The sequence below is a fragment of the Rhineura floridana genome, chromosome 3 (genome assembly GCF_030035675.1).
Source record: "Rhineura floridana isolate rRhiFlo1 chromosome 3, rRhiFlo1.hap2, whole genome shotgun sequence".
In the NCBI taxonomy this organism is placed as follows: domain Eukaryota; kingdom Metazoa; phylum Chordata; class Lepidosauria; order Squamata; family Rhineuridae; genus Rhineura; species Rhineura floridana.
The window spans coordinates 109,706,986-109,718,264 of record NC_084482.1 but is presented as its reverse complement, the minus strand read 5'-3'; the positions used below and the strand labels follow the sequence as shown (position 1 = coordinate 109,718,264).

The following is an 11,279-nucleotide window of genomic DNA, read 5'->3' as shown; positions in this document are numbered from 1 at the left end:
TTGAAATGACAAATCCCATATCTTTTCTTTTTCTTACTAAACAAGGGAAGCATGGTTATTCATTAATTCATCCATTAAACTTCTATCCTGCCCTTCCTCCCAGAAGGAGCCATGGGTGGCAAACAAAGAGCAAAACACTAAAAACATCTTAAACGTGGAGCTATCTTGGGCATCTTGGTGCCATAGGCAACATATGTTCAAATAGCATAGATTCCCCAGATGGAACCACCAAGAGTTCAAGAAGGGCTATATCTCTCCTATCTTCTTCCCTTTATATAGCATTGTAAGGTTAATGCAGTTGGACAGAAGAGGGCTAGTGGAGCCAAGTGAACTGCTGGCAACTGCCTTAATAATTCTAACAGTTGCCAAGCAGCTTCCTTTTCTTAGGCTGGGTGATTGCTCTCAATAGGTGGCCTTCTAAATGGGTAGCTAATGCCTGAGAGGAAATGCCTCCCCCAACCCCACCTCACCCTAGCTAAGGATGATGTAATCTATATGTCTGTGAAGGAAATAAAGGAGAATCTGCAATGTGAGTAAGAGGAGAGAGGAAGAGACCCAGTGAGCTGAATCTGGACTCTACAGGTATCTTAGGGGGCTGTCTGTCTTCCTAACAGAAGTGGCTTGCCAGGTGGGCAGGACCTGCTATGCTAGCTTTCCAACAAGTGGGTCACTTTTGCTTATTGAGAGGGAGGAGCAGCAAGCAGCAGGGGGAGCAGCACAGTAAAAATGCCGTGGCAGGAGCAGCAGATTGGCTTCCCTGGTGCATTTGCCACTGCACTGATCTCCCCCCCCCGCCTCTTTGTCCCAGGAAGCTACAGCAACCTCCCTGCCGGGAAGCTAGTGTGGTGGCTCTGCCCCACCTGGCAAGCAGCTTCTGCTCCCTAAAAATCTGGAGTGAGAGCACTGGACTCAGGCTGTGTGCTGTAGGGTTGCCAGGTCAGAAGCATCCCACAAGCCCTGAGATTTCAGGGGTGTGCCCTAGTGATATCATAGGAGTGGGCCCCAGTTATGTCATTAAGCATGATAAATTAAGCATCAACCACAGTTGCTTGGAACATACCACTCAAACAAAACAAATTCTCTGATTGGATATGAAGATAGAAATCTTAGCTAAATGAGGGTGTTTCCAGGTCCAGCTGAAGTGACGGGATCATTCCTTCTCGCCAGCTTGGGTAAGGAACATCTAATCCTGTCTGCTTGCTTCTGGCAAGAAGGGTTTAAGTGCCCTAAGGTCAGGCCAGTCACCAGAAGGCCACTGTAGGAAGAAAGCCGAGTGTTATGAAGATGTTAGATGGGAGCATTCAGGACTAAAGATGGATACTCCTGAAGAGTGCAATTCTAAACACTTACTAAGGGACTAAGCTCCATAGAACTCAACAGGACTTACTTCTGAGCAGATATTGTTAGGATTGTGCTGTTGGTAAGGCTTGACTAAGGATCCTCTGCAAAGATGTACATATCAAAGTAGGGTTCACAACCCCTTGCCTGCCTTTTAACGTAGCTGCTCCAAACTTCTTTACAGACTTGAACCTTCACAGCAGAGAGAGCAGATCTTGGAAAAGTTACTTTTTTTGAACTACAACTCCCATCAGCCCCAGCCAGCATGGCCACTGGATTGGGCTGATGGGAGTTGTAGTTCAAAAAAGTAACTTTTCCAAGCTCTGAGAGAGAGGTTTGAGAAATGAGTAAGAGTTAAGAAGAATCTCTACTCTTTCCTGCCTATTTTGTACTCTGCTATAAACTCACTGACAGCCAATCCAATTCCAGTGAGTAATAATTGATTAAGAAAAAACACACACGGTTTGGTCTACCTTTACAGGCACTAGATTGGGAACAACAGCAATTGAAGCCACACTTCCCAGTATGTGAATTTTCTTTTACCACTATTGGACAAGAAACAAACCATCATGTAAATAACAAGGTGCATCATCAGTGGGTTTAAGGGGATTGAGCTTCCCACATGGACCCACTGTTGTTGCTTCTATGGATGTAAGGGAGTAAAGTCAGAGGTAAATGAAATGCAAATAGAAAAAAAAAAGACAGTGATGATTTCCTAAATGCAATATCATACCAACCACAACAAGATTCCTATGACTAAGGCAGAAAACTCAGCATCCCACAACCAGTCAGGGTTCCTAACCAAAACTTAAAAAATCCTGGTGGCCAGTTAGCCAAGGTCACAGAATTCCCCATATGGTACAACCTGATCCAAGGGCTGCAATTACTGCAGAATGCTGCAGCACGATTGCTGACATGAGAGAGACCCTATCAGCACATAATACCTCTGCTCTGAAATCTGCACTGGTTGCTGATTTGCTACCAGGCCAAGTTCAAGGTGTGCTTTCCATGTTATGGATGCCACATAGTACTTGTTCTGCTCTTGTAAGAAATCAGTCCTTTCGTGTGGCAGTACCTATGCTTTAGAACTCCCTGGCTATTTACATTAGGCAGACACCTTCATTGTACTCATTTTGGCATCTGCCTTGGCAAACCGACCCAGGCATGTACAAGCTATTATGTTTTTTATCTGTTTGTAACTCATTGTTGGTTTTATTATTTTAAATGTTTTTAAATACCTGTCTTTAACTGTTTTTGCCAATAATTTTATTGTTTTAATTACTTCTATAAACTGCTTTGAGGTTTTTTTAAATAAAGCAGTATATACATGTTGTAAATATAATACATAAATAAATTTCTGAGTCACTGTGGCCCTTGGGTCTCTTTCCTCTTTTTTACCTAGTTGGGCCATTTGGTACCATCTAGCTCAGTACTGATGACATGGACTAGCATTGGCTCTCCAGGATTCCAGGCAATAGTCTCTTCCTGAGATTGAATTATGGACCTTTGCATGCAAAGCATGTGCCCTAACACTGAGCAACAGCCCTGTTTAAAAAAGTATCTTTTAAAATTGTTCTTTTCAATTCACTAATGAATGCACAGCATACCGAGGGCAGATCCACCCCATGCATTTAAAGCACATTCAACATATTATTATTAATTATTATTATTATTATTATTATTATCTAAAATTTATTCGACGCCTATCTTGCAGGACAATCTGTCACTCTAGGCGACATACAAAGGAATAAAAATACAAAAACAACATATCAAAATATAAATCAACAGGTACATAATAAAAATACTGTTCACATAAGACCCCAAAAATCAGACCACCCCCTTAGCCACCTAACTGTGGCATGTTCATTCATCTGACTGTACAAAAAGCCATGTCTTCAGCTGCCTCCGAAAACACAAAAGTGAAGGGGCTAAGCGAGTATCAACTGGTAAAGTGTTCCATAGTGTGGGAGCTACAATGGAGAAGGCTTTAGATCTAGTACCACTTAATCTAGTACCACATACATTTGAAGCACATGAATCCCACCACAGAATCCTGGGAACTGTAGTTTGTTGAGGGTGGTGGGAACTACAACCATAAGGGGGAAACTACCCAGATTCTTTGGGGGAAGGCATGTACTTTAAATGCAAGTTGGATGTGCTTTAAATGTATTATGGAGATCTACATTACTTCATAAACTTTGCCTGCATATAAATCATTTTAATTAAATTTTAAAATGGAAGTAAGCTACAAAGTTTACTGGGCGACCATGGGCTGCTCACCATCTCTCAGCTTAATCTACCCTTCAAGATGAAAATAACAGAGGGGGACAATGACCACCCCAAGGAAGAAGGGCACACTTAAAATGCAGAAGAAATAATAATTTATAAATAATAATTTACAACCATAGTGTGAAATCAGATACATATCAAGATATAATACGAAGAAATATTAATATGAATGTCAAAGATGTTTATTATTTACACATCCTGTAAAGATATTTATAGTACAATCCTATGCATGTTTACTCAGAAGCAAGTCCAATGTATTCAATGGGGCTTACTCAGACATAGAAGTATGCACAGGACTGCAATTCTGTGATTAGGAACTTTACTCACCCAGTCCAAAATTCAGAATCATGCAACTTTAAGCTGTTTTGCAACTGTTTTATACTTATTGTATGGTTATTGGATTTTAAATGGCTGCATTTCTTGTTGTGAGCTGCTTTGGTTTCCAACTCTACCTCACAGGGCTGTTGGAAATATTTCAGTTACACACATACTGGAGATGTATGAATACATACACCCCATATAATAGTTTATGTCAAAACCAGTTGGCCATTGCAAAACATTTTAAAAAAATAGGTATTAGTTTCCTGCCAAATAAAAGCAGCGACACCTAAGTAAGGCCTGCCTAACTGCTGGGAAAAAAAAGATTGGAGGGGAAGAGAAAGATTTACAACAAAATCCTTTTAACACAATCCTTTTCTATGTTCACTCAAAAGTCCCACTGATTTTCAGCACAATCCTAACCACGGCATTAACACTTACATTTTCTATCTCTGTGATTTTTGGAAACTTGGGGTGTTAGATCCGAGACCCAGTGAATCTTTCTCCACTTTAAGTCTTAAGTGGCTGACATCCCATGCTATGAGCTGCTGCTAGTTGCGAGAAGTAAAAAGGAAAAAAAAAGAGCTGGTGTAGCATGGTGGCTAAAGAGACCAAGCTATAAATCAGGAAGTTCTGGGTTCAAATCCTACCTTATGCAAGCCACTCTATTTCACTCTTAATCTTCCTATCACCACTTAGCTAATACTGAATTGGGTAAGGGTTACAACTAGATAAAGCATATGGAGCACTTTTAAGCACTATACAAATGTATGTGTATGTTTTTAAGCAACCCGATTCCTTAGACAAATTTTCTGCCAAACTTTCTGTAGCAGCATATTAAGATACAGTCCAGACTTCTGGAAGATTTTTGCCTAGACTCTCACCTTAAATGAAAAATATGAGAAGAAAAAATATGAGAAGAGAAAGGGAAGTAGGGGGACAGAGCAAGAGAATAAACAACTGACCCTTATGAGGAAAACCCATTCCAGGTGCCTTATGAGGAATGCAGCCTAAGTTTAAAATGAATCACTACCAGGTGCATTCAAACCAAAGGTAACTGATTTTTGCTAAGCATGCACACCATACAGAACTGAAGGGCCATGAACCTGCTGAAGTTAAGTAACCCTGAACATAATTATTCCCCAAAAAGGCCCATAAAACTCGGTGGAAGCTGGAAGATACTTTCAGTCAGTCAAAGTTTATTGCCAGGCCATAAGCCAACACAATCTTAAAAACATGCATTTACATATAATATACAAATATAACATTAAAAATTAAAACCGTATTAAAATTCACATAATAATAAAACATGAGTTAAGCAACCAGGAACCTAGGCAGTCACTAAAATCTCTAAAATTCAGTAACAATCAAGTATTTAGCCCTCAATTTCTGGGCAGCAAAACCAAAATGGGCCACCGTGTTGGTAATTTGAGGATCATTATCAGAAAGAAGAAAAGCTATAATTTGAGAAACGTCAGAAGTACCCAAATTATTAATCACGGGGTCCAGGTAGATAGCTCTTGGTTGTTTATATAAGGGACAGACAAGTAGGTAATGTGGCAAATCTTCTACCTGACCAGAGGGACAGATACATAAACGTTGTTCCCATGAGATTTGTTGGTAACGACCTGAAATTATAGCAGAGGGCATGGTTTGGAATCTAAGGGCTGTGAATGCATATCTTAAATGTACATTCTGAAGGCTTAGCAAATAGTCAGCCCTTGAGTGTTCACATTTATATGTACAGAACCACTTTGAAAACTTGCAGTTAAGAATGGTTATTTTATCTATCCAGTTGGAATATTGTGTTATCTGAGCACAAATTTTGGATTTATCAAGAAGATGAGGAGATTGCAAATTAAAGTGGTAATGTTTATAAATGTTCAAGGATCTCTGTTTCCAAAATCTAGACACCATGGACTGATCAAAGCAAGCCTTCGCTAGGATCTTAGTAACTGTATTGCTTACATAGGACCAGTATGTCAATAAGCTCTTATGGATGTGGGCGCTAATTGGCAGAAGACCGCATTTGGAGCGCAAGAGGGCAGCAGGGGAGCCAGAAGGTAATCGTAGTAGCTGTTTAAGAAAGTTATTTTGGATAGTTTCAAGAGATGGGAATGAAATAGCATCCCATCCCAATACAGCCGCTCCGTATAAAATCTGGGATAATACCTTACACTGATAAATTTTCAGTGCAGCGGTCGCTTGGTAACCCCCCACCGTCCTGTAAAATCTAAGTAATGCTCCCACTGCCCGATTTGCAGATTGTTTGATAGTATTAAGATGCCTTTTCCAGGATAAATTGTTTTGAAACCATATCCCTAGATAGTTAAAATGACGGCATTGTTCTATAGGACGATTTCCCATAGACCATTTGTGCTGTTTGTATCTGTTTCCAAAAACCATAATTTTAGTTTTCTGGCAGTTAACTTGCAAATTTTCCTTTTTGCAATAAAGGTCCAGATTTGTCAATAGTCTCCTTAGTCCAACTGGAGTAAGGGATAATAAAATCATATCGTCCGCGTATAAAAGAATTGTTACTTTTCTATTTCCTATAGAAGGGGCAAAAAAGGATGGATCTTGGAGCTCAGATACAATATCATTTAAATAGAAATTAAACAGGAAAGGAGCTAATAGACAGCCCTGTTTAACACCTTTATTCACCTTTATGGAGTCAGTATAGGTGTTCCCTGATCTTATTCTTATAGTATTATTAGAATATAAAACCCTAATTAAATGTAGAAGGCGTTTGTCAATGTTGGTACTCGCCAGTTTGGACCATAAACGCTCTCTATCAATCGAATCAAAGGCTGCCGCCAGATCGATGAAGGTGGCATAAAGATGTTTCGTGGGTCCGTTTATCGATTGTCTGGCAAGAAAATATAGGGTATAGCAATGATCTATAGTGCTTTGTCCTTTTCTAAACCCCGTTTGTTCTGGGTGAATAATCATGCTCTCAGTTTCCCATTCCTGTAATTTATTTAGAAGGAATTTGCTATAAAGCTTCGCTCCTACATCTATAAGACTGATTGGGCGATAATTCGCTGGGTCTTGTTTCTGTCCCTTTTTAAAAATAGGAATAACTATGTTCTGTCTCTATTCCTCTGGTATTATACCTGTGTTATTTATCCAGGTAAAAAGTTTAGCAAATATTGGCGCCCACCAATCCGGAAATTCGATATATAATTCAGGCGGACACATATCCTCCCCGGGGGCCTTGCCCTTTCTCAAGGAAGAAATTAGCATTTGGATTTGTGTTACAGTAACCGGAGGCCAGCAACGAAAATTTGCCTCATTAGAAACTGGTAATGTAGCATCCGAAATTGTCGAGGAAAAGTAAAGTTTGTTAAAATGGTCTCTCCAATCTTGGGCGGAAATTTGGTCTATCGTGGCTTGTCTACCGGATCTATAACCACCCGTGACTAGTTCCCAGAACAAATGGTCATTCCCATCTCGTTGGGCTTGGATGAGATACTGCCATTGTTTGTTCGCAAATAGGGCCTTTTTTTGTCTTAAAAGTATTTTATAGGAAGAGCGTAAATAGACTAGGTGTTCCCTGGTATAAATAGATGGTTCCCTTATGAACCTACATGCATAGTATGTTAGATTACGTTTGGCCATTTTACAGTCCTTATCAAACCATCTCTTTTCCAAAGGACATGAAGTTTTAAAGCGACCTGATGTTATCAAGAGAGGTTTAAGTTGGAAAATGATATTTTGATAGAAAGCAAGTATATCAACCTCTGTATTCACAATTTCATCTCTAAGAGAAAACAAAGGATCACTATACAAAGATTGAGTGATAGAAAAATTTAGGGTTGGAGACCATCGCAATCTTCGTTCAACTATTTGTGCATCCTCCAAATTTGAAGGGATAACAAATGGTGGATGATATCTTAAGCTAAGTGTCGTCAGGGAGGGGAAATGGTCGCTTTCTGTTCTATCCAAAATTTGGAACGTATATATCTCTGGGAGCAAAGATCGTGAAACAAAGACATAGCCTATTACAGAGGCCCCTACCGAGGAGACATATGTATAGGCACCGTTAGTCAAATCTAATGGGGAACCATGTAGACTGGAAGATAAGTACAACACAGAGACTGGAGAAAGAACTATGAGTGGAGGGATGTCCTAGTTACTGTTCTTTGGATCCTCCTAGGAAACTCTCCAACCTTTCAGTGGCCTGGAACTAGGTGTGTGTGTTGGAGAATTTTGTACTTCTCCTGTGGGTTCTTTGCTGGAGGTCCCTTAAATAATAATCCTGAGACAGGCTTAAAGGTAGGCCTTTATTAAAAACAAGCAACTGCTTGGAGGAGTTACACAGAGAACAAGTCTATGTGCAAGCCCCCTTACATGATCCACACATCTTTCTTATATACTCTTTTCAAGGTCACATGATTATACACAAGCATATGTCAATCAATACAATAACCTACGTCAATATACTTTATTTGGCATAAGCATAAGCATTATTATATCTTCTAAAATATGCAGGTCAAGATAACTTTTTCCTTCCTTTTCCATGAAACAACTACTCCAACCCCTTCCCTGCATTTTCTTCGTATCTCCTTTGATAAGTATTTGACCTCTGAAGCAAGCATATATTTATAACCTTTACTCTACTTCTCCTAGCTTTATAAGTGCAATTTCAGCAGTTCCACTAATACATTTTACTAATACATTTTGGGCCTAGCCACTTTGGAGAGCTCACGCAAACCTGAACCAAAAGAATTCTGCAACAGGTGCAGGACAGCTGACTGGTTGCTGAATAGGACATAGGTGTGGGCAGTCCAAGGAAACTCCATCAGTCTTGGTGTTTGCCCATCTAAGAGGAAGGGTGGTGTTAGTAGGTTCCAGGAACCCTCTTTGTTATGATGGGTTTTTTTGGGGGGAGGGGAAGGTGATCTTTAAGTTTATTAGGGCCTTATGTGAGAGCCAAGGTTATTTATTTATTATTTATTTCTTACCTTTATACCCCACCTTTCTTTCATCACAGAACCCAAGATGGTGTACACATGGTTCCCAGATGATCTCCTATCAAGGTACTGACCAAGCCCAGCCCCGTTTAGCTTCAGCAAGGTGGTGGCCCATGTGCCTTCAGACTATAGCCTAGCACTGGTGTTGATGGGTGGAGTCCTGGGTGAGAGCCAGGAGGCTGTGAGTTGTTGTGTAGGGACATGTATCAAAAGGAGATGGAAATGTTATCTTTATTAGTAATTTGTATTAATGGTTTTATTGTGCACTTCTGTAACATTTGCTGTTCTTGTTTCTCGTTTACTGTATATCCATTTGAGATATTTTTGTATTTTAAGCTGTACAGAAATGGTCTCAATAAATAAATAAATAGACTTCTTAATGTGTTTAGGACACTGGCCTTTTTGAAGTCCCTGTGGCTTTTGTTTAAGCATGGTCTTAACTCCCTTTAAAACCAATGGGACTCCAAGTACTTAACTTTGGCTGGATCATTCTCAAAGAATGCATGAGAACAGGGAAGGAAAGCCACAGTTAAGCATGGACTATTCCATTGCACTGAGAAAGCCATGATGGTGCATTTCAATGTAGGGAAAAAATCTTAGGCTACAAGTGAACAGTATTGAGATTCTACAGGATCCCAGCTGCAGACTAAGGCAATTAATTTAGTGCCACAGTACTGATCTGTGTGTGATTCCATTTGCTTTTAAATGCAGATTTGATCGTTAGGAGACTGTGAAATTAGGAAGAGTGAATTAAGTTTAACAAATCCAATAGGATCTGCCTCCACTCCTCTCTCAAGGTTTGCCTTCAACTCTTTTTATTCTTAGTCTACTCCTATGATGTGCTGCTGACTGAGAAATGTTCCTTTGAATTCTGCAGGACTTACTCCTAAGTAAAGTGTAGGGAAGATCACTGTCAAGTATGGGTGTGTGAAAGGAGGAGAGGGTAGATTCATTTCCCTTGATACGGAGCAAGGAAGCCTCACAAGGGACGGGATATGGGGGTTGGGCAGAAGAACGGACGAGCTGGTAGAATTGTCCTTGCTGGAGACTTGGGATAGAGAAAGAGGATATGAGGGGTCCCAGAAAGTTTGGCGCAATCAGACGTAGAGCCTAAGTGGAATCTAGTAACTGAGGGGGATCTGCATGATCCAAAGGAATCCTTTTTCGCGCGCGGGGGTGGGGGCTTGGGGAACCATGACACCACAAAGTGTCAGATGTAAAATTTTCTTCTGTGGGGCTGGCAATGAGAGCAAGTAAATGCTGTATCAGTTTGGGGGAAATCGGGTGCATTCCCCCATGTATGTAGATAGATAGATATCCCAGGAAGGGGGAATTGTAGCATGAGATTCTTCTTTGCAGCTGCAGAGGAACCCGACAGATTCCAAGGTGTGTGTTTGTGCGTTTCTTTTTTGGTGCAATCAGATGGGCGATCTCCCCGTTTCTCCTTCCAGAACAGCCAAGATCTTGTCGATTGGCTGCGTGGGGCGGGAATGGTCAGGATCCCGCAGGAACCGCCTCTAAGCCGCGGCGGAGAAAAGTGTCCCGTAACGGGAGACGTCTGCATAGTTTGGTCCCAGAGGGCGGCGAGAGCCAGGAGCCTTCCAGGGCGAGAGCCGCCGCCTCCCCCTCCCCTAAGCCAGGCCAGTTCTGTGGCAGGCGCGCAGGCGGCGGCGGCAGCAGCGCCTCTGTCAATCAGGCGGACTTCCCTCCCGCACGCCCTGCGCTTTCCAGCTCGCCGCCTCCTGGTGTCTCTGCTGCCTTCCTCCTGCAGCCGAGGAGAGCGGCCGCTTGGTGAGCGCCGGCGGGAGAGGAGCGGATGCGCCAGGGCCAGGACCCGCGGGGCTGAGGTTTCCCCGCCGCGGGCAAGAGGGCGGGGCCGGCTGCCCTCCAATGTGGCCGGAGCCCCATGCAGGGAACTTTCGGCTGGCTCCTAAGGCTGGGCTCGGGCTGCGCGACGCCTGCGATGGGTCCTCCAGCCGGGATCGCCTCGCTTCTCGCCTGCTGCTGCTGGGCGCTCCTTCTGGCCCCGGGTGCCCCGCGGAGTCCCGGGCAGAGAGGTAGGTGCTTCGCCCGACCGCCCCGGCACTTCTTCGCCCCAGTCTTGCCGCGGCGCTCTCTTGCTCCCAACTTGGTTAGCGACGGACTTTTCTTCTTCCTGCCTGCTAGACTTCTCTGCGCCGCGCTGACCGAGGGGCTGGGGGGTGGTGGTCCTCCCGTCGGTGTGACTGCCTACTTCTGGCGTCCTGCCCCCTGGGGCTGGGGAGGGGGAGAGACGGGCGGAGGGTGAGCGACAGAAGGGTGAGACCCCTTGTTAGATCCACTGAGAAGCGGGAACCTCGAATGAACTCTGTTTCCAGT

The 11,279-nt window shown here is 42.6% G+C and overlaps 1 protein-coding gene across 3 annotated transcripts in view; it reads left to right on the top strand.

Annotated features, from left to right (window-relative positions):
- Window positions 1-10,502: 10,502 nt before the first annotated feature.
- Window positions 10,503-11,279, top strand: part of ADAMTS2 (ADAM metallopeptidase with thrombospondin type 1 motif 2) — a 460,134-nt gene continuing 459,357 nt past the window's right edge. For all 3 annotated transcript variants that reach the window (XM_061617298.1, XM_061617297.1, XM_061617299.1), the window contains exon 1: window positions 10,503-10,978. In XM_061617298.1, coding sequence (XP_061473282.1) covers window positions 10,828-10,978 — 151 coding nt within the window. In that variant the 5' untranslated portion in view covers window positions 10,503-10,827. The remainder of the gene's footprint in view (window positions 10,979-11,279) is intronic.